The sequence below is a fragment of the Rhipicephalus sanguineus genome, chromosome 6 (genome assembly GCF_013339695.2).
Source record: "Rhipicephalus sanguineus isolate Rsan-2018 chromosome 6, BIME_Rsan_1.4, whole genome shotgun sequence".
Classification (NCBI taxonomy): Eukaryota; Metazoa; Arthropoda; class Arachnida; order Ixodida; family Ixodidae; genus Rhipicephalus; species Rhipicephalus sanguineus.
The window spans coordinates 156898809-156922236 of record NC_051181.1 but is presented as its reverse complement, the minus strand read 5'-3'; the positions used below and the strand labels follow the sequence as shown (position 1 = coordinate 156922236).

Below are 23428 nucleotides of genomic sequence, written 5' to 3'. Positions count from 1 at the left end.
TGAATGTATCAACTAGTTAGTCCTATCATATGGGGCCCAGCTGATGGCTGTCGGGCGGTCTAGGCTTTTTCAGTTTCAGTTTAAGCCAGTGACAGCTAAAAAAAAAAACACAGAACTCTCACTGCTTCTATCAGTGCCAAACCTGGTCATATCCCTCGATGCTGTGTTTCTTGCACACATCACCAAAGCGGAACTTGTTGTTTATCACCGCTGATGTTGAGACCGCAAGGTTCAATGAAAGGCAGAGGGAACAATGCGCCTTGTCGCACACTGACTTCTGCATAGATAATAAGAAAAATAATGGCAGAAAATCTCCCGTCTGTTTAAAACTGTGTCACAGAAATCACATAGCAAGCATTATTTCTAGAGCTGTGCGAATAGCAAAATTTTGGGTGCGAAGCGAATTCGAATATTGAAGTGTGAGTGCGAATCGAATCGAATATTTTTCGAACACTTCGAAGCGAAATTGCAGAAAAAAAAGTTAGAGAGGATTCTTAAGCATATTCTTATGAGATAGCAACATGAAAGTGTTTCTTTTTGCTAGGTTGATGAAGGACTGGCTCTCCTCCTCTTTATTCTGTTGTCTTATCAAGAATGAGGCTGACATGCAGAGGCCGAATGTGCTCCCTTCAATCCGGATGATTTGGTGCAACCAAAGTGTTGCTGACAACACTTTACGCGTGAAGGCAAAGATCGATATATAAGCCTCTCCTCCTCTTTAACTTCTGTGGAAATTTTGGATGCCCACCTGAAAAGCTTCGCGGACAAGGGTGTGCTCCCTTCATCCGGAGTTGTCGGACTTCCTGCCCAAATTTCTGCCTCGTAGGCCCAAAACAGCATTAATTGATATATAAGAACGTCTGAACTTTTGCCACATCTTTAAAAAGCTATCGGTGTCCGATTTGTTGGAACCAGCGTTCCTGAAATTTCAGTTAATACCCATTTGCAAACAGCATTAATTGAGCCCCCACTCTGCCACATCTTTAATATCCTGTTGGAACCAGCGTTTTCTTGAGTTAATGACACATTTCAACCGTAGCGGAGCTTGAGAAGGCAGCTTTGCCACACACGGGGGTGTGATGAGGAGAAGCATATTGAAAAATCTGGGGACCACTTCCAATCGGACGTTGGAACTGTCTTAGCAAAATTCGACCGTAAGCGGAGCTTGAAAGGCAGCTTTGCCGCAATGCCGGTGTGTGGATGAGGTGAAAGGCATATTAGAAAATCTAGGGACGACCATTCAATCGGAAACTTGTCCTCTTGGCAAAGGTTCGAACCGTAACGGACTGGAAAGGCAGCTTTGGCCGCGAATACCGGGGTGTGACGAGGTGAAGCAATATTGAAAATCTAGGGACCAATTCTAATCGGACTTGACTGTTGACTGGTTGGCAAAGTTCGACCGGGGGGGGGGGGGGAAACGAGCTTGAAAGGCAGCTTTGCCGCGATACCAGGGTGTGATGAGGTGAAGCATAATTGAAATACTGAAGGGGTTCACTTTCAATCGGACCGTTGACGGTATTGTTTCTGGAAAAAGTTCGAATAGGTCGGAATAGTTAATTCCAGTGCGAATCAAATCGAATAAAAAAACACTATTCGACAAATATTCGAGATTTCGAATATTCGCACACCCCTAATTATTTCCTTTGCTCGTCTAGTGGCAGTCAAGTAGCTTACCATGAACTTGTAATCATCTCTCGTGAAGTAGAAAAGCAAGGGGTATTCAACAGTGCATGTATCAGGCTGAGCAATCCTATGCGTGAGCAAGAGGAGCAGGTCAGAGTTCCTGTAAGACAAACGCATGTCTGAAGCTTGCAACGTTTTGCAGCAAAACCAGTCACATTGAATCGAATTGCACTGAAGTGTTATTTCTATTGAATATGAAATATTCAATGGAAATTTAAAAAAAAGGAAAGGTCTTTTTTTCATTTCTGGAATATATTTTGCGAAATGACAATAACAATAGTAGCCCACGACACCACTACTGCTTCCATAACACATACTACCAGTTGTTTTTGATAACTGATGCCCATACCCAAACTAGCGTTTGAAACGGGCCGATTTCACGTACTGCTGTTTTAATGGCAGCTTTATGTTTTTTCTTGCAATGTCCCAACAAGCCAGATATAACCATGCAAAAGCAAAAATCATGAGCCTCAATAATTGCCGTTTTTACTTGAATAGGCCATTTCTTGTACAAGCTCACATGCATGCCTTTGGCAGAACTGAAATTTTGATTACACTTATGCCATCTTGAAATTTTAAAATTTCATCCTAGAATATTCTATTTTTAGATTTTTATATATTGCTTAAGATTGTTAAAATTGCCTTAGTGACTTCACAATTTTTAATTTGTTTATTTCTAGGCGAAACAGACTCCATAAGAATGTAAATACTACTGTCAATAATTGATTTTTCATAGCCCGAATTTTTGGAATATTTAGTTATACAGATTTATCAGCACAAAACTGTTGCTAACTTATAAAAGCAACGTACAACGGCAAATAGAATATCGTCCACTGCTGCACAAACACTTTCATGAACATCCTTTTGTCTGCAGTGCAGATTCTTCTTGCTGTGACTATAGTAGAAATTAAGCAGAGTGCCTACACACAGCATCTTTACAGAACAAAGTTTGGCAATGTTTAATAAATAGACAACATTATGAGTACTTAGACAATCCTATGCATATTTCGACTAATTTGTCATTTTTAGGTAGACAAGATAATATTTTGTGAATTCCAAGGTTGGCAGGTCACTTGGTGTGAGTTATGTCAGATAACAAAGATGGCAATGATTGTCACTGTGAAAGCTGAACTACACAAGCCTATTAGTTATTGCTGCAAATAAGCATTAATCGATTCCTCTGCAGACAATTCTGAGCAAAATATTTTATACGAAGTGCCCATATGCAAATGCAAAGTTAATTAACAATTAGGCAAAAAAAAAGACACAAGAAAAAGCAAGGACATACAGATCAAGTGAACACAATTTGGTTAATAACAGTTCCAGTGGCACGAAGTGTACCAGAGGAAGTTTGTAATGACCGACACAACTGAGCAACAGGCATCTCTCACTATGCAAAGAGGCTGTCAGTACTGTATACCTCAAACTGTGGCTGATTTAAATGACAAATAAAGGCAATTAAGCTCACTCCTCATCTGATGCCTCATCTATTCCAGCCATTGTGAACAAATTAAGTCATGCATGTACCGCGTACACAACGACAACCAAGTTTCATTACCACTCAGCATTGCAATAGCATTCTTGCACAGACCTGCTCAACGACTGCTATAGATGAAGCCGACTTGAAGTGCTCGAAGTAGATCCCAGCTATAAGCTGAAGTTTCAAAGGAGCTCGAGCTTGAAAATGACGCCAGAGTGTCTGCAAATGAAGCCACATTAAGAGTTTGTAGCCTTACAGTCTCCCCATTGCTGCACTACAAGTGGGAATGAGCAAAAGCAGTCGACCTTACCAGCACAACAGAGTCATAAACTTTGATGTCAGCATAGAGGGTTGAAAACAGGGCTGCACCCTGTACTGCATGTTCACGAAGCCATGTGCTCAAGCTCTGTGCAAATCGCTTAATGGCATTCGCATGTGAAGGATCCATAAGGCCACTTTCTGCTGCATTAACCAAGATGGCTGTGGTGGCTGATGATCTCCTTGCCATGTGCAAGAATGCCAGGAGCTCGCTTGCTATAGGAAAGAAACCACCCAGATTACTTTAGCAGAGCACCAGAGGCTTTCAAAGCATTCATGTATTTTTCTCGGAGCCATTTTTAACACACCTCTCTTCTATTGAAATACCCTAATTAGTGTGTATTCTCAATTGCTTCATAAAGCTTCTTTGTAGGACATAGCATAGGAGCATTCTGTTAGTACCACAAGGGACAGTTTTTTCTTGTTGTTCGTGCACACTAACATGAATGTGCAACAAACCACCTGGCACATTGTTCAGCACAGTCTCTTCAGAAATGCTTGCATACCTACTCAGGAAGTGCAACTATAAAATATGATACTTAACATTCGACTGAATGAATAAATGTACGTACATGCATTTTTATTAGAGAAAAATGAAGGGTTGTGGTATGAAAGGCACATATTTCAGCTTCCCAAAGCTATGCCCCCATAAAAATTTTGCAGCAAGTGCAAAACAAAAAAGAAAAAGCTCAGAGGTATGAATAATATGTGCTAGTAGAACTCGTTGTTGGGCTAGTTGGTGCATTGCATCAAGGAATAATACCCAGCCGAAAACAGACGAACACAGGAAACGGTGAAGGCGACAGGAAAGCGGCTAGACTACCAACTCTGGTAGTCTTCACCATTTCCTGTGTCTTCACCGGCCTTCACTGGCCTTCACCGTTTCCAGTGTTTGTATGTTTTCGGCTGGGTATAATTCCTTGAATAATATGTGCATAAAAAGAAAGACAAGCATTAAACATTACCAAGCATTAAAAAATATTCACGTTGCAATGTGCAACACAGATTGTAAGTATGACAGTCAGAAGTACAAGAAAAGAACAAACCAAAGAATAAAGTAACACAAAAAACAATAAAAGGTCATTTATGTGTGGCATCAAAAATTGAAGTGGCTGCCCATACAACACTGCAATATATTTGAAACATTATACGAGTTGGAGGTTCTCACTCAATAAACTTGCTTAGTAAGCATTCACCTCACATTTTACAGTTTAGTGTTACAGATAAACAGTATGTTAACATACCTTTGTAACTTGTTGCTATTGTGAGCTTAATATGTGCAACTTATCTCGACCAGGCCAACTGGTAATCGAACCAAGAAAATTTGAGTATTCAGAAAACTTAAGCTGGAATTTTTTGTATATACTGAACGCATATTATAATCATCATCACTGTTGGCCTATCTAAGGTCCAGTGCAAGACGAAGGCCTCTCCCACTGAACTCCAATTTACCCTATCTTTTGTGACCTCATTTTATTTCATCCCTGTGAACTTTTTAATTTCTTCACTCCATCTAAATCGATGTTTCCCATCCCTTTGTAACCATTCCGTTGCTCTAACTGACCACAGGTTGTCTGTCCTGTGCATTATGTGGCCGGCCCAGGCCCATTTATTTCACTTGACGTCGGATAGGGTATATGCTACGTCCGTTTGTTCCCCAACCCATTCTGCCGTCCTTCGATCTCTGTGTTACACCGATCATTTTTCGTTCCATTGCATGCGGTGTAGATCTTTTTCTCTAGTTCCTTCGTTATCCTCCAAGTTTCAGCCCCATATGCTAGAACTGGTAGTATTCAGTGCTTGTATACTTTTCGCTTTAGAGACATTGGCCAATTGCTTGTCATTACTTAGGAGTGCCTGCCGTAAGCGCTTCAGCCCATCCTTAATCATCAGTAAATTTCCTCTTCTTGAGTAGGCTACCCTGTTAGCAATTGACCTAGGTATACATATCCTTGTATAGAATTGAATGGTTGGTTTCCAATCGTGTACTCTTTCTCGTTTGCCAGGCTACTGAGTACAGTCAAACCTCGTTAATACGTACCCGCTTTAAGCGTACTAACGGTTAAAACGTAGTTGCGACGAATCCCCGACCGAATCCCATAGAGCCCAATGCATTCGCTGACCGCTTAAGCCGTAGTACTTCGCCCTACGCCTACCGGTTAGTGCGTACCCTGCGTACCGCGATAACGTTTTGTGCCATAAAATTTTACTGCGCCGCTGAACTTCCCGACGCCACAATGTGCCGCCAAAGGTTTTCCGTCTTTTGGAGAAGTGCGTAGATCGGTCGATCACTGATTCCGACTTCCGCGCGATTGCGGCGATGCTTTTGCGGGTAAGCGGGAAAGAACGAAGGTGAGGCGGCGGCCACCGACGAACGCTCCAGCATGACTTATCGCCGACAACCTTATCACAATAAGTATCTTCAGATATCTGCTCGGGCACGCGTGCGGCGCAGCACCACTTTAAGCCTACTGCACGCTTTTAATAGGCGACAACCTAAACGCGCTGGGCCGCCGATCGCTGCCGCCTCGTTGTTCAAGCGCGCGCCGCTTTGTAGAAAAGAAAGCAGCTCGCTGTTGCGGAGTTGAGCGTTGCTGGTCGCGGGCGACGAGAAACCTCTGCATTGACGCTATCACGTTAAACGCACACGTACGGTACAGCAAGCGTAGCGCTGTTGCAACCATACTGCACGCTTTTATTGGGCGACCACCCAAACGCGCTGCCGTTCGCTGCCAGGACCGCTACAGCGTCGCGGAGTGCGCATCGTTTGCAGGAAGTTCGTCATCGCCGCGTTAACCGAACAAGCTACTCGCCGCATCTGTGCACGGTCTGGAACGAAGTGGGTACGAAGAACACTCCCACGACAAATGCGCGCGTGCGGTACAGCAAGCGGCCCGGCAGTGACGGCGTGAGCCGAGAAGGCGACGCGCTGCACGCAACTAGCCAGGAGACGATCGGCTCCACGCAGCCGTACCGCGTTTCACAGGAACTGCGTCAGTTTTCGTTTATGAGCAGATCGCGGTACAGACGCACGCACATATATCGCGGAAAGCCGACACTGTCCGTTCTGTCGCTATGTTGGTCACTACGTATGCCGGACCCTGTAATAGTTCCGAAATGCTGCTTGGCGTCGCCACCGCGCGCTATCGGCACTATCGGACGGTCGTGCGAGAGTACCAGAATCTTTTCTCCACTTTGGCAAAAAGAAAGAAAAGGCTTTGCAATGGGTACTTTAGGCAATATTTGCTGTGGCACTGCATTTATTTCTTTGCTGGCGGCGATGGCGTAAGCGAGGAGATGCAAATCTTTACTTTGTGGTTAGTGCGTAGTTACGCGGCGTTCCCGGCAGGTACGCATTAACGAGGTTCCACTGTATTATCTTTGTCTTCAGCATATTGATCTTTAGCCCTACTTTTATACTTTCTTGGCTTGGGTCTTCAATCACGGTTCAAAAATTGATTCAACTGTATAATGTGTCAAGACGTTTATTAACGGGCACTCAGCGACGGCGCACGGCAGCGACAGTCAAAGCGGGGCCGACTCTCTGCACGAGGGGCGTGCTCTCAGAGAAGAGAACGACCCACTGGAAGGCGCTCGAGAGGACGACCCATTACTGAGTAGGAACGCTTCGCTACAATTGTCAATTCCATTCAATAGTTCTAATGACACTGTACTTAAGGTTTTTTTAATTCGCAAGCCTTGCTAACATTCCTATTATTTTTCCCGAAGGCCACAAATGGGGAGAGTCACTCACATTTTGTAGCCTTGATAATGTTTTTGTTCAAGTCATAGGAGATGTCCTTAAAGATGAAGTGCGTGCACAGGCTGTGTGGAAATCCGTCTGGGGCACTTGAGAGGATGCAGACCAATGAACCTGGACGATAAAGTGCAAAAACACACTGTCCTCAATTCTCTACCTTTCAAAAAAAGAAATGATCAACAAAAACAAATCTTGCTGAAAATGAATTGCAAAAAAAAAAAAATTAAGGCAGCTTCGCACTAGGGGTGCCAAGCCAGAAGGAAGTGTGGAGCTGGGCTGCAGGCTTCTTTGTTTCTTTTTCTTTCCTCCTCTCTTCCTTTCCTTTTCTCTTTTTCCGTTCCATTCATTCATTCTTTCTCTCTTTATTTCTATTTATTTCTTCCTCTCTCTTCATCTTTTTTTTCTTTCTATTTTTCGTTCCTTATTTTCTCCCTTTCTCTCTCTCTCTTTTTGTTTCTCGTTTGCTTCCTCTTTTTTTCTATTTTTATATGTGGTTTTGCCTGCGTTACGCCAAGTGACGACAGCATACGACAGCCCAGGGCCCCTAAAGTGCTCCACACTTATCATCAAGGCGCTCAAAGAACAAGAGGAAGAAGACTTTTCCTTGGCATAAGCGCGCACTCAATATGCTACAGATGGCTATGCTATTTGTGGTTTTGCCTGCGTGACACCAAGCTACGACAGCATACGACAGGCTCAGTAAAATGCTCAGTTTGTGAAGATTTGTTTTACAAGCATGCACGGAAGTATAATACTAATATTAGTCTAGCAATTGAAAACATTGAGTGTGTAAGCCTACAAAACCACAAACTCGGCTACTACGACCTTTGCTTTTTAAAATAACCATTTTTAAATATTTCATTGATTTCAAAGACGCCTGGCCTGCTAATTCTGCCATCCCACAAACAAAGCAGTAGAATTGTAATGTGGCATCTTGATACTGATATAATAGATGTGCAAATATTGCAAAGTGCTGCCTTTACAATATTTATTAGAGGAACAGATGCTTAGTAGAAATTTGTGATTTGCACTTACATTGCTATGTAACTTTAAATAATACATACACATCTCAAACGCAATGCAGGTTAGAATGAAGTCAACGTTTTCAGAACTAACCAATGCACAGTAAACTAAGGAAATCTCGTCAAAAATCTGTTATTATTTGCTTTTTACAGTGCTGCAATTACAACAGCAAAGAGGTTTGTTGCACTGTCTTCAATCTAACAGGTATCCAAGGTCACTTTATATTCATCTTAATTTTAGAGATCTAAGTCTGCTGGGTCTATTTTTACTTTTCTTTCTATGACACAGATATATAGGACAATGCCAGTGATCTCACCGTTTGTATTTCGGCTTTCAATATTTCCTCTGTCAGAAGGGCTTATCAATGCTGTGCGATTCGCGCTGGTCGATGATTTCTTGTCAGGGCTGGCTGTAGTTGCAACTCCACTTTTAGTCGCAAAATCACCAGGCTTCGTCGATATCTCAGGAGTAGCTGGCTTGACTGCACAATATACTTGCGTGTCACATGGTTTGAGTAAATTGAAGTACACAGCTGTTTTTTGGATAATTGAACAAAGCAAGATTTCAGAAAACGCTCGCTCCAGGCTTGGTATTTCTGACCTCTTAAACTGTGCAAACTTGTCTGAAGAATTTTGTCCCGACGTCTTACTTTTTTGTCATGCAATATCCATACTACATAACATATAAAAGCTGTTTGTCCATTACATTTCCTTAAAATCACTGTTTACAAATGTACAGAAAGTTTGATTAAGGAAACAGTGCCATGAATACATCTAAGACCTATGTCTTATAAAGAAAAACAAGCATACCAAGTATGACACAATTACAATGATAAAAAAGTAAATACCAAACTTAGTAGTTACATCACATGCTTGTAGACTGTCACAATAAGTGTTAAGGTGTCCGAGGTCTTTAAACAAGCTTCTGTTAGAAGAACGTCGAACTTTGCTTAATATTTCTCATTAACTACAGATGTTATGACAAATGGAATGTAACTTTCAGGGTTTATTTTGTAAACAAAAAAACTAAAAATTTGTAGAACTGTTATGCATAATTACCTGTATGTTTTTTCATATGTGCTGCTATATTATTCAGAGATGCTGAGTGTAGTCGAAACTAAACTGGAGAACAAACTAGGAAAGATAGTATTGCTTCTTCAATGACTGAAATGGGTTAAATGTTCCAGCTAAGATTTCAAAAGCACTTGAATCACTATTACATTAGTTAGCATACACTGCAGTTGTCAAGATAAATGTAACGGAAACACCTTACCTAACGTGTCCTTGAATTTTGATGCTAGGATGCAAAAAAAAAGGGAGACCAGAGATCAATCAAGGCTATTTTACAGAGTAGGTTTATTTTGGATGCACCAATGCTAGGAAAGCACTTTACCTTTGTATGACTCTTCAGTGTGGAGTTTGTCTAAAAGCAAGAACACATTTTTGCTTGCACTGCTGTTTTCACTTTCACCGACATATTTATTAAGATGACAAAACAAAACACTACCAAATGAAAGAGACAGGCATGTCAGAGTGATAACAGGTTTCTTTTATATTTTCCACTCTAAGGTCATTCACAGATCAACCCTACCAAGAGCATTGCTGAGCCTGGCAAGCCTGGAGTAAGGCTGCCGACAAACGCCTCTTCGGTCTTCATAGTCAAGGTTGAAAGCAGCTACACAAGTCATCGGGTTGGACTCCAGATAGGACAGCAGCTGTAATACAAAAACAGTATGAACCAACATTCAGCAGCGTGCATCTATCTAAGGAGAACAAGAACTTATGGAACTTTCAATTGTGAAACTAATATTTGCTTCACGTGTCAAATCCGGATGAAAGAACTGTCTCGGAACTTCATGCTAGTTTGACTGGTGAATGGCAGTAAAGAAAAGAACGGCCGCACAAAGCACAGAGACAACAGGAACTGAATGGAGGACAAGCACCATTACCAATGATTCTTTACAATTTTGTGGAAGGACTGTTATTATGCTATAATGATTGCGAAGAACCAGATAGTATTGCCACGCCCACTTCTTGTCTTGTTTTGATGTATTCGGGTTTGACCGGCAGGGACGGTTATCAACGCTCAACGCTGTCCGCGAAGTAGTGTTCTAGAAGCGTCGCAATTGTAGTAGATCGGTTTGTTAAGATTGCTCCCCGCACGCGAATGTTCCAGCTTTGTCTAGAGATAACGCCGCCACCAGCGATATTGCTGGAAAGTTCGATAGCGCCTGTATAAAAGCAGACGCGTTTGAGCGCTTGTCAGTTGATCGACGGTCGACGTTCCGTCCGCCGCTATCAGTGTATCGCTGTGGTTTGACTTTTAGTTTCTCGGCCACAAGTTCGGCCAAATAAAGAGTTTCATCTCGGACGTGTTCACTGCTGCCTTCGTCGACGTCACGACCACGTGACAGTATCAATACTGTGTCATAGAACTACTCTTTATAGGGCAAAATGTCGAGGAAAACAAGCACAAAGAAAGCAGTGAGTACGATTGTCAATCATCGAAATCTGATCTAAGGGAGAAGTGCTCCTATTTATAAATGACATAGTACAATGTAGTGTTACCCTTACTGTTACACGTGCTTAAAAATGTTCCGGAGACAAGTGCTGTACTGCAACTCATTAGTTGCAGTACAGCACTTGTGTTTGCGTCATTTTATGTGTGCATGATTGTGTCCTCTTGTGCACTGCTTGATCAATTATCATGGCTCACTAACTAGCCCTTCAGTACATATTAAATATGGTAATGGACTGTGTGCAGCTGGCATGTAACATAACAGTGAGTATGTATTGAAAAGCCGTAGTTGTGTTTGCCCAACAGCACAAAAATTTTATATTATTACTCGTGCACTCACTTTCCAGGACACCGTGTGTTCATCCTCGTACGTCCAAATTGTGTTTGTTGAAAACTGCACCATGGTCTTGAATCCAGTGAAGAAGCCTTCAAAGACTCCAGTGCGAGGACAGGTCTGAAATAAAGCAAGTTAATAAACACACTACAGATGTGCTGTGGATATAAACAGCCCTTACCTCATAGTAGTTGACCCAGGTTTCTTTTTCACATGGAGCGCCAAATTCAGTTCTATTGCCTTTCACAACGAACTTGAGCGTTGCAAAGTTGAGTGAGAAGCACATCAACAGCTGATGTTTTTTGTCCCCAAAGGCTTGCATAAAGAGAGCTGATGCTGCCTGTCAGAATAAAATTCATACATGAGTTAATACACCTTTAACTATTGCCTGATTACGATCCCAAAAAACTGTATACAGTTCCAAGTTTATATGTCCGGAAAAAACTTGCACCCAGAAAGATTTTTTTTCTCAATGTTGCAAGGTGTTCAGTTTTAGTCCACTGCCTATTTTAAAGGGGCCCTGCAACACTTTTTCAAGTATAATTCTCGAATGACCTCATTATTGGAGTTTATTACCTGACAAATCAATTCTCAGAAAAATTTTTCGAATGTCAAGTACGAGCAGAGTTACAGGTATTTGTCACACGCTTCAGGAACTTTCTCCTTTTGATTCGATGAGAACGCTGAAAGCTACACAGGAGGGATAACAAAGGGGCAGGAAGCTACGTCAACGCGCGTCATGACGTCGAGCCCGTTCAATTCTTTTTTTTCTTTGAACGCTTCGGCTCGCTTTCCCTGTGGTCAAGAGCATGTGAGAACCGCTAGTGTGGGATGTGGTGGCAACCCGTGGCGGTCGCTGTAACTATGCAGCACAAGAATGCTCAAATCAGCCAATGGCTGTGTCCTTCCTTTCTTTGAAGTAGTCGGGCCCTCCAACGGTGTAATTTGCTAACAGCAAGCAATTTCTAGCTGCCTTTGAAATGCAACTGTAAATTCCCTGCGCATGCAGTGCTATATTTGGCTCACATGTTCACAGGAGCCTTGACTCCTGATCGGCAGCCATGTTCAGTGTTGCAGGGCCCCTTTGAACAAGGCTATTTCTTTGTCCAATCGTACTACACAGCACATTTTTTACTGTGCCAACAAGCTAATTACATATCACTGTTGCTAGTTGATGATTCAAATAATTGTGGCATATCACTCCTGCTTTCTAATATAATGAGGCAACAATAAATGCTAAACTCACCAAGTCATTATTCTCATCCTGGAGTAGTGATCGCGTGGATGGCAGTGTTATTCTGCATGGGGATTCTGGCGACTTGCGGTGTGTCAAGAATATCAGAATGTCCACAACACTAAGGAGAAAAAAATGCATGTACAAATATGCAAAGGTACTGGAGCAACTGTTTTCACTTCACACAAGTGAGCACGACAGGTGAATGAATTAAAGCTATCTTTACGTATAGTTCTTTAGGTAATGATTTCGTGAAGTTTAAAAGCATGAGCTTTATCAAACCTTGTCTTATGAGAGACAAAATATTCAGTTGACACTAATGCTGCACTTGCAGTCACCAGCTGTAGTTGGTGCTTTCTTAAGAAACTTGGAACATGTTTATGCATGATTATCCTAATGCAATATAGGCCTACTGTGAAAGCTCACATATGTAGTGCATACAGTTTGGCACCAATGAAAGAAAATCCCTGCTTGGAAAAAAATGTTTGCAGTTTCACATGACAGGCAAAGCATTGATATGAAAGCAAATTACTAGAATACATATAAGGCTCATATTTTTATGGGTGGTATAAGCTACAGCAAACATTCCCTTACTAATCAAGCATGTGTAGCGTCACATGCCAAAAGATATGTGCACATAGGCATATTGCTGCTAAGAATGTGCAAATAAGCACCTTTCACACTGAAGTTCCCTTCACTATTTCCCTGCGTTCTACCTCCACGGCAAAGCAGATCGCATGACTTCCAACACTCAGCACATGAGAAGGGAGAGTCCATCAATGCCCCAGCTTTCTTGTTTCAAGTGCTTGCCCTTGTAATATATGATGCAGGCAATACTGCTTTTCATACCTAAAAGCTGCAAGTGTGCTAGATTAAAATTTTTGTTACTGACTCTACCAACTAATAAAAAAACTGTTTGCAAAACAATTACTATTGAACATCTCTCGTGCCAAACTTGCCTCTATGCAAAATGATTCGAGTAATGTTCTAAATTCTGCAACATCACAGCAAGGACTAGATGAAAGCTTGAGTGAAAATCTCAACCTCCTCAGTCTCAAGGCAATTGGATAACTCGCTTTTAATTCTTTTCAAACTGAAATCAACTCGGAAGCAATTAAGTAACATTCATCTTGATATATAAATAAGGTGAATGGGGAACTCTATGGAGGTGTTAAGTGCTGTCAGATTTCGTGAAAATTCCCACTAAATTCCTTTAGACCTTTGTTTCATCACATATTATGAAAGGCACCCATAAAGTACTCTTCTAATGTTGCAAGTTGATGTTAAAATCCAAGATGTAGCATCAGCATGCCCATATACTACACAGTGCTACATATTCACTTCCCCGTTTAGACAAATAAAATCAATTTTTGTGACAGGGACATTGAGGAAATATTCTATTCTTTTTATGTTTGCATGGAGATGCTGTTTTTGACCCATCTAATAAAAATATTTAAACAAAAATGCATTTTCCCGATTGTAGCCATACCACCAGGCAACAAAAATCCAACTTGGTAAGCAATGTCGACAGGGCGAAAATCACACTTCAATTTTTGCTTCACCTGACAAAACTTGTCATGTGTGTAAAACCCTAAGACCTCACAAAATTTTAGGGATCTATTTACTTACTCAACAAATGGAAGCAAAGCATTAGGTTTTTCTGTCACAGGAGAAGCAAGCACGAGCTTCAGATCAGGATGATTCTTCTTGAACAGCTGTGAAAACAAAAAGTTAGTACACCTCAGTGGTGCTATGAAATGTAATTTGGGCTAGTAACATTGCTTTGGGAGCATGCACAAAAGGATAGGAAAATTGAGGACAAGCAACTTGCGTAGCTTGCACAGACTGTCTAGTAGCACATTTCTATAAATACACAGGACCCTGAGTAACAGCTAGTGAGAACACGAGGGCAACCCTAGCCGAACACCAATATTTTGACAAACAACCTTGTCTTTGTCACACACAGGGACTTGTCATCACTAACTGTCCCTTTTCAAAATGGAAGCTTTACACTGAGGTTTTCTTGCTCCACCTACTGGTTATCAATTCAAAGCTATACATCTTTCTGTGACCTTTTTGTGTTGTTTATATTAACCTGTGGTAATGTAATTATTATTATTAATAATAATTCTATTGTGGTTACTGGTTTTAACGCAGCCTTCATTCCAATTGTTTGCACTTGCTTTCTCATCTTTCCAGCGACTCTCCCAACTGAATTTTCTGGAAAAACTTGAACAAACGGAATTGGGCCCTTTGGTACAGTACTGAAGTTGAAAAAGAAAATAGTACAGTGGAAGAACAGGGTGATTATGCATAAGTCAGCACTTTGTCTCCTTTTGTCATCATCCTGTTTTTTCGCAGCAGTTCCCTTTAAGTCTTATTAAAAAGGTTTGCCATTCCCACGTCTGTCTGCTCATTGGTGGTCGTGTGGCTTCAGGAAGTTTTTCAAGTTCAAAAGGGTGATATTGAGACAAAGATTGGAAGGCGCGTGAGGCTCCATTTTATAAACATCTCTTTGGAGTAGAGGACCGATACGTTTGTTAATGCTTTGTTGGTATTACATGCACATGCATGCATTTTTGTTTCTCTCCATGAAAGTCCCTAGCCAGCAGTTATCCTTCATAATTTGAATTTGAATTTGAGTTTATTTAGACAGTAGTTGTCTGGGATGAAGGGGCTAAAGGCAGATGCAAGTGCCTGACGAAGGCCCCGCTACCCATACATTGCTTGGGGGTGGAAAACCACATAAACATAGTGCAACAACACAGAAACAAGGAAAGAAGGTCAAAATGTATGCAACAGGCAATCAAATATACAAAAGTAAGATAGCTACATTTTATACATACTATAGTAATGTGCAACAAGGAAATATTTATACAACAATAATGCTTATCAATGTTACGAAAACATTATACAACAAATAGGGGAAAAAAATTAAAGCAAGTACTAAACATACCGTATGCTAAGAGCTAAGCAAAAGGTAACCTTTAACATTTTCCTGAGGCTGTATGCCAAACTGCAATCCTGAATCATATTAGCGATTTCTCGTTCATTATTTAGGAAATGTGGTATTAAGGAGGTGAGTGTGTGAGTACCATATAGTTCTGAACATTGGTGTTCTAAGTTGATTATGCCTTAAGTGATATTGTGAACTGTTAGATAACGAAGATGAGGACAAGGTGTGCGGGTCATGCAAAATCTGCTAGTGCCTTTCCCTTATTTATGCTGTAGTGAATATGCCAACCCTGGTTTAAAAAATATGTTCCGATGTACCATTTGCTCACTTATCTGCTATTCCAGCTGAAGCTTTATTATTTAACCAAATTTGCTGCAATTTTTGCACGTTGTGTGAACACAGTTAGTGCAATGAAAGTAAACCTCGTTTCCATCACCACTGTGTAATTTTCCTCAGTTTTTTTTTTACACTGCCGGTAATAATAATGTTCTAAGATGCAGTGTAAACACCTACAGTAAAAAAAGATGGAAGTTCAGATCCATACAAGGTTCTATAGGAAAATGTGAGCAGTAGTCATCTTAAAATAGCCATTACCCTAATTGGAGAACTTACATTTGCAAAGACGAGCAGATGTTCTGCAATGGCATCTGCGACATCTGGCATCACGAATGCCAAACCACGTAATTGCATCTCTCGAAGCCACTTCCCCAAGTTTGAAGCGTAGCTTACGGTGTCTGAGAGAAGGAGTTTCCAGTTATCATTGGTTACCAAAAATCCTATAACTGCCTGCAGGTTGGGTCGTGACCGATAGCTCAAGAACGTGTCAAATGTCCCTGAAAAAAAAAAAAGAATGCATAAGCCACAGAATTGCAACAAAAATAGTGCTCTCTCTTGCACACTCACTGAAGGATACAAATATTCTTGAATGCAGGCACAAATATTTTACATCATACGAAACGTCACAGCAAGGAATTGAACTTATCGTACACCCACTCTGAATGGTTAGAATATTCAATTTCAATAGCCCAAATGTAGCAGCGGAACCTAAAGTTTGAAATTGGCCAATCACAGCTACTTAAAAAAGATAACAGCTACAGCACTTGTCCTCTGCAATTTACATGCAGATACGCTGTGCTTTCATGGTGGTCTACATTTCATTGGGAATATGCTCCTTGAAGGGAAGCACATTCACTTCAATGTGTTGCTCATGTTTCAAAAGAAGTGTTTCAAAGCCCATGAAAAAGTTTCTGGTCGAATGAAAACGTACCGCCTAAGAAATCACGGAAAGAATTCCTCCTGAACTTCACATTGGGGTCAACGAACAACAGGTAATCGCAGTACTCCACTGGAAATTTGTCAAAGTCTGGGTAGTGGTCAGTGATCACACAAACAAGTGAACCTGTAATATAAATGGGCACTCTGTGAACATCAACAATTTCAACAGAATTTCACTGTAATCAATATTACGCAACATCACAGGTCACTCAGAAGTATACCAAGTGGAAAGAAAGAACTAGAAGGGAATAGGCTTGCCACCTAGCTGGTTTCCCACCATCGCAACCATTTTCTGTTTTCTCATGACAGTGGTTGCTGGTCCATCCCCCACATCACCAGTCTGCTTCCAGGTTTTCAGGCTCTGTGTAATTCTGCACAATATAAGCTGCACTGCAGGTGCTCTGCCAAGAATTCATACATATAACAGACAACCAAGTTACTACAATCAAATCATAATATAAGTTTTTCTTAATTCTGGAAAGTATCATATATTTTGCTGACATTCTGACTGCCACATAGTCCTGTGTTGTTTGTAATGTACCAAATGTCGGTCTTGTGGATATAACCACATCATCTAGGCCTGAGCTCACACACCTTTAAAGGGGTCATGAAGCACCCCTTGGGCTTGTTGAAAAAACACAACCTGCGGAAAGCTGACACGGCTATGACCTTCTCTGCAAAATATTACAGTCGTGCGCGCCGCGTAAAGGCCATAAGCAGAGCGAGAAGTTGCCGTTTCCTCAGGCGCCCTCTTTTCAAACAGAGGCCGGTTCTCACTCTCGTCGGTGGGCGGGGCGTCTGCACGTTGACGTCGCGGAGACATAGCATGCTTATTGGCCGAAAGCCGGATGAGATGCGCTTCTTGCCACGGGGTGCCGCCACTTGCCCGCGCCGCACTCCTCGGTCTGCTAACTTTACACGGTAGCTGCACTCGTGCATGCGAATCACAGCGGGAGAGCGATCGTGTTTCATGACGCGCGCTGACGTAACTTCTTACCCCCGTGCCACCCCTCCCTGTCTAGCTTCCAGTGCGCTCGTCGGCACGAGAAAAGAGAGAAAGCGCTGAGAGCGTGCGCCAAACCCCCGAACTCCGCTCATTCTTGACGGATTCGAGAAATTTTTGCGGTAATCGATTCGGGAGGCAGTAAACTCCGATACTAAGGTCATTAGATCATTACTTGGAAAAGTGGTTCATGACCCCTTTAATACACAATGCAACTGATGATACATGCATACCAGACGAGCATTGCGTTATTCAAAGCATAGTTCAGAACATAATGAAAGGCTCTTTCAATGCTAGATATTACATTACATAAAGCAATAAGTTACATTCGAGCAAATACAGTGCCCAAAACATTTTGTGCATGCTTGTAACCTAACAAGCTGTTTTATATTATTCGCAACTGATTGCTTGAGTAAAGTATATATTAAAAAATGGAGCATATAGAATGATTGAGCAGCCTCATAAAGAACTTATTTTCATAACACTTTGATCAAGATCTCAAAAGCAGAAATAAGATGGCAAAAGTCAGGTACAATGAACATGCTCAATTACCAGATAATTTTTTTTTGTGCATAAATTTTGCAGTTATGTAAGCAAGCTACAAGTGCATTGTACTGCAGTACCAGAAACATAGTAAAAAAAGCACACCACACACACATTTCTGCATAAACAAAAAGTTCTGTTGGACAGCCCAGCCCAGAGGCATAGGCGAAATTTGTTTCAGGGGGTGCACACCCTTGATCCGACATGGGGTCCGGGCAGGTAAGTGCGGTCAAGCATCATTCTGTGCTCTGTATCCTATGGGAGAAAAAATATTCCGAGGGGGGAGGGGGAGGACACAGGCCTGGTGTGCCACCCCCTGGCTACGCCACTGGGACAGCCTATCAAGTATGGTGGCAGGAATCCTTGAAACACCTACTCTAAACCCATCCTTATTCGCAGGGTTATTATACAGGTAAGGTAAAGCAAATGTATGAAATACGGGATGGCCAAATAGTAAACTTGAGGTTCGAAGCGAATTCTAAGCAAACAGTGATTTAGTCAAATAATAATTTGAATAGTTTGAATAGTATATATCACACATTATTTAGAAAAATGAGCATTTTCGTCGTGACCCAACTAACTTGCCAAATATTTCCTAAATTGGAACTAGGCATGTGAGAATGTCTTTTTTGATTCGAAGTGAAGTGGAAGCAACTCTGAATAGTAGCAAGATTTGTATGGCAGTATGGTGCCAGTTATAAGCGGTAAAATGTGTTACATTCTAAATTTACTATACTTAGTGCATATAAGCCCGATTTAACACACTTATTCGGGTGAATGTAATATGTACATTTAATATAGGTAATATATACATTTAACATTGAAGTGTGGCTTCGCAGCAGTGCAAATTTTTCCTGGGTAGGGGGCTTCATGGCATAGCACCACCACATTGCAGCGAAACCACCTATACAGGGGGGTTATATGCGTTCAAGTGTACGTCTATTTGTTCCGTTTCAAATTTGAATAATATAATTTTGTGTCGAAGCGAATTCAAATACCGTAATGTTCGTTCGAATATTACAGCATTATAATTTTCGCCTATGCCTAATGAGCAGCCATGTTTCACATCCAATGAGATCTGTTTCTACCAGTTCCAAACAAACCTGTTGTGGAGCTCATTTTCAGCATTGTTCTTTGTGTTGTGCCTTATTGCTGAAAAAGTTTCCTTAAAATATATTTTTCTTGTTAAATATGCCTATCCTCAGTGTATTTAAAAAATATTGCACGAAGAAAAAGCATTTCCTTCTGGTAGTTATTTCTCATCCTTCAAATGGTTAAATATACTGGAAAGTTGTCTGCTTGCCAGTAAGACAGCAACTGCACTTTTGGCAAACTGCTCCGGCCAAGGAGAGCCAAGAAAAGCATCTCAAATGGTCCAGCACTTTTTATGGTCCGTGCTGTGTTGTGTTATTAGTGCAGTTATTAAGGACAGTGCAGTTCCAGCATATAAAAGGACTTTAATACTTACGAGAGGCATTTGATGTTCCATTTCTGGCTTCAACAGAAGTAACTGTACAGAAAATGTGGTGTCACAATAGGGTCATTAATGGGCAGCATGTCAAGAACTTACTTGGTTCATTCCTTGTCTCATGGTAACCTGGAAAACAGTTCCCAATTAGGGTTAAATTCTCAGTGCAAATATAATATTTACATAAAAAGTGTAAGGTGGAGCTTAAAAAGAAATTGTAAACATCACGGGGACAGGACAGAGGCAGAGAATTTTTTTTCTTTTTTTTATTTTCCAGTGGTATTTCCCTTAATAAACTGAAGCCATATGCTCTTACGACAATGTTTACAGTGGAGGGCTGATAGGAGTGCACACACAACAAATCGCTGCAGAGACATATATTAGTACACAGAAACGAACAAAACAAAGATCATCTTTCCACTTAATGTTGAAACTGAATGTGTAATAACTGAGACGAGCTTCACAGATGAAGTATTGAATAAAGAAATGCACTGGTAACAGCTGGTATTATCAAAAAAAAAAAAAGAAAGAAAGAAGGAAACTGCTCTAGATGAGAGAGAAGACTAACTGATGTAAGACAAGCAGCAAATTTTTTTATTACTGATATGAAGCAAAGTGACAATGAAGCCAGAGAAAGTAGAGAAAAAATCCACAGCATAAGAAATATTTAGATTTAGATATAACAGCCAAAAGTTAAATGAAAGTGGATAGAGAGACAACTCGGTGCAAGTGAGAGCCAGACAAGCATCTTCCATGCTATGCGCGTGATGCTTTATCATTGCACTATGTACAGTAGAACCGCGATAATTCAAACTCTGACAGTTTAAACTTTCAGTTAATTCAAACAAATTTTAAATTTTTTGTTGACCCGCTATGTTTTTAGTGTATTTTAAGGCCACTAAATTCAATGTCCTCCATTTTGTAGACCCAGGTAGCACATACTTTTTGGTTGTCTGTGCCAGAAAATATATGCTGCCTTTGTCGCTTCTAGCTGAACATTTGCATTTTGATGTCATTAACAGTCGCAAATAAGGCCAACTGCCTGTCTACATGCGTCAAAGCAGCCAAGCTAGCCAGGCTGCACACATCAACAATTGCATGTTTAAGTAAGGAAAGAAGGAGACGAGACTGACTGGCCTTGGTTCCAAAGTAACTTTCACTGCATTACACTGGTGATGTGCAAAAAAAGTGTACTAAGATTGGGAAACCGCCACGGGACACTACACCTTGTCCCATTATTACACATGCATGCATGCACTGCATAATAACAACTATTAGTATGAAAACTGATGCCTAAAAATTCCACTGGCAATCATTCATTGACATTGCTGCGGCACTGACATCAGAAAACAAAAGTTTTCTCCTGTCGCATTCCCCATTTATGAATATCTCACATTTCAAGATCCTCAGGTTGGAAGGTATGTATCAACAATTCAATAAAACAAGTTGGTATGTTGCCCCGAGTCATACTTATGACAACTTCTGATAATTCAAACAAAATCTTGGGGTCCACTGAGTTTTAATTATTGAGACCATGCTGTACTGCAGAGGTCATCCTCTCATTTATTTTCTTGGGTATGATAGCATTCACTTACCCAATGCCTTTGAAATTTGCTTTAGCCGAGAAAATGGTGCCCTTGTTTTACAAAGCCCAGTCGAGTCTTCAAAGTCAGTGTAGAAAGTTGCAACACATTTCAGTGGGTAAAGTTTCTTAGCAGCATAAACCTGAAGAAAAAGCATAACATTGCATATAATAATGCAAAATTATTACAGTTTGGTTTATCACCCCTAAAACACACAATAGGGTTACGAGGGATGTCACAGTGGAGGGCTCCAGACTATTTGACCACATGGTGTTAACACGCATGCAAAGCACAGTTTTGTACACTGTATCTCTACTAGAATATGGCCACCAAGGCTTCGAATCAAGCCTGTGACGACGTGCTCGGAAGAGGAAGGCCAAAGCGACTGAGTTGCCAAGGTATTTTAGAATGTAAAAAAAAAAGGAAGCTTCTTTTACAATGTTCACGACACCATACTAATTGTCACAAATTCAAACTTACTTATAACAATATTCACGGGCCATCAAAATTCCACTGCTACAACTGATAATTGTGATAAAGAAAGTTGCATAGCAAAGGGAAAAAAGAGGAAGTGGGTATCATCTTGTGTGGGTTTCGTTGAAAAGCAAACAAAATTTCAAGTGGTTCCATGTGTATAATTGTGGAAGTACCTTTTCAAGAAGGGATTCTTCATTCTCGAAGTAGAAAGTTGCATTGTCACTTTGATGGTACACGCCAGAAAAATCTTTCCCCACAACTGTAGCTGCCTGGCTCATGGAGCAGACCTGTAATGATATGACCGTAAGAATGACTCAACTAAGATTAATTATTCAATCAGTCCAATCAAGTAAGAAATTTCATGATAAGCGCCACAAGCTAGTAAGTACCAAAGGAATTCAAAGGGCCTCTTCGTGTAAAAACAAATTTAAGGGGAGCGAAGATCCGCAAACCTTGTCGTAAGTAGAGAGTGTCTTGTTGCCACATGGAACTAATTCCTGCCGGTCTCTGTTGTCGTTGGCATATTCACTACTGCCAGACTGAGTGATAGGCATAATGTCGCCGATGGCACCTCCAGTTTGACTTTCTTTGCAAGATTTATAGTCTCCACCTGGCCGGAATGGAATAAAATTAATACCCAACATCATGCAATAAGAAAAATGTGTGCTTAGTGATGCAGACCATACAAATCTCAGAGCGTGTTTACTAGTTTCTAGTTTAGTAGTTGCGACCCACGAAAATAAGAGAAGATCATAGCAGAGTTTAGTTTTACAGGGATACTATGCAGCAGTGCCTTCACTCCCAGAAGCAGTAACCAAAACCAATACCAGTTCGTGCTTCCCAAGTTGCTTTGTCAGCATTGTCTCCAGGCGACACGACTCTTGTACTGGATCATGGTGTATGAACACCAGATAGTTTACGATACTGCAACGAGAAAGAACGAGAAGGTGTTTAAAAAAAAAAGTTTTTCTCTCCATGCAATGTTCACATCCCCTACTGTCACCCCAAATCTGAAGAATACCTGCGGTCATTACACGAATATAAATGGTATGCACTTGTGATGCTCCTTCCTAGCAGTGCTCAGTCATAGCTGTGTCATAATTTTTACTCACTCTGCAATACGGATGAGTGTTGGCGTGATGACATGAATGGGGGCACCAAAGATCAGCTGCAGGTGCTTCAACTTCAGGTTCATGAACTGCCAACGAAGAACCTTCACAAGACAAAGAATTTGATCACAGTTAGCATCTCTTAAGTGTCACGCACTGCAGTACAGGATTTAGCAGTGTTTTGGCCTTCAAGCTAATCAGTCTTCTGGACTTCAAGCTGCCAATCAGTTTATCTTCACTCTAGCTCCATGGCTACCTATGCCTATAGTAACTACCATGATTAGCAGATAGCAAAGCTCTATCCACAAACAAGGATATTCAAGTAAAAAGCTTTTCGAGTCTATTGACTTTCTGTGTGCGGCTGCGCTATTTTAATTTAGGCCCAATGTTATAACGTTGGGCTTGTACGAAAATTCCTCCAACTTTCAGGCTATTTCACGATTTTCTTGGTTGATCCTCAATAGTGTTTTAGCTTTCTGTTGGCTTCATATGGCGATGTCTAAAAAAAGAAAAACTTTCAATCCATTTCCATTCTTGCACTTCCTATATTGCCATCATTTAATATATGGACACTTTAGCTAAATTTTGATAAATGCGCCTTTTCTGACAAGCACTCCAGCAAAAAAACAAAACCAATCTAAAACCACATAAACCTAACACTTTTT

General features: G+C 41.0%; 2 protein-coding genes across 2 annotated transcripts in view; both read right to left on the bottom strand.

Annotated features, from left to right (window-relative positions):
* Window positions 1–9791: 9791 nt before the first annotated feature.
* Window positions 9792–22835, bottom strand: LOC125759044 (uncharacterized). The gene is made up of 14 exons (XM_049417257.1): window positions 22767–22835; window positions 22482–22578; window positions 22107–22264; window positions 21828–21941; window positions 21190–21319; window positions 19697–19723; window positions 19595–19636; window positions 16573–16704; window positions 15918–16138; window positions 13979–14064; window positions 12362–12470; window positions 11297–11455; window positions 11122–11235; window positions 9792–9978 (listed from the first exon to the last, which is right to left on the bottom strand). The coding sequence occupies exons 3-14, from the start codon at window positions 22206–22208 to the stop codon at window positions 9838–9840; spliced, it is 1377 nt and encodes a 458-aa protein (XP_049273214.1). The 5' UTR covers window positions 22209–22264; window positions 22482–22578; window positions 22767–22835; the 3' UTR covers window positions 9792–9837.
* LOC119397654 (uncharacterized) overlaps window positions 22434–23428 on the bottom strand; it is a 69551-nt gene continuing 68556 nt past the window's right edge. Inside the window, exons 53-54 of the mRNA XM_037665078.2 lie at window positions 22767–22867; window positions 22434–22578 (exon numbers count right to left, since the gene is read on the bottom strand). Coding sequence (XP_037521006.2) covers window positions 22434–22578; window positions 22767–22867 — 246 coding nt within the window. The remainder of the gene's footprint in view (window positions 22579–22766; window positions 22868–23428) is intronic.

Coding starts and splice junctions, on each gene's coding strand:
- LOC125759044 (XM_049417257.1), bottom strand. CDS start 22,208: ATGCCTATCACTCAGTCTGGCAGTAGTGAATATGCCAACGACAACAGA. Junction 16,139..16,572: donor TTTCCGTGATTTCTTAGGCG/GTACGTTTTCAT, acceptor TTTTTTTTTCAG/GGACATTTGACACGTTCTTG. Junction 14,065..15,917: donor ATCTGCTCGTCTTTGCAAAT/GTAAGTTCTCCA, acceptor TTGTTTTCACAG/CTGTTCAAGAAGAATCATCC.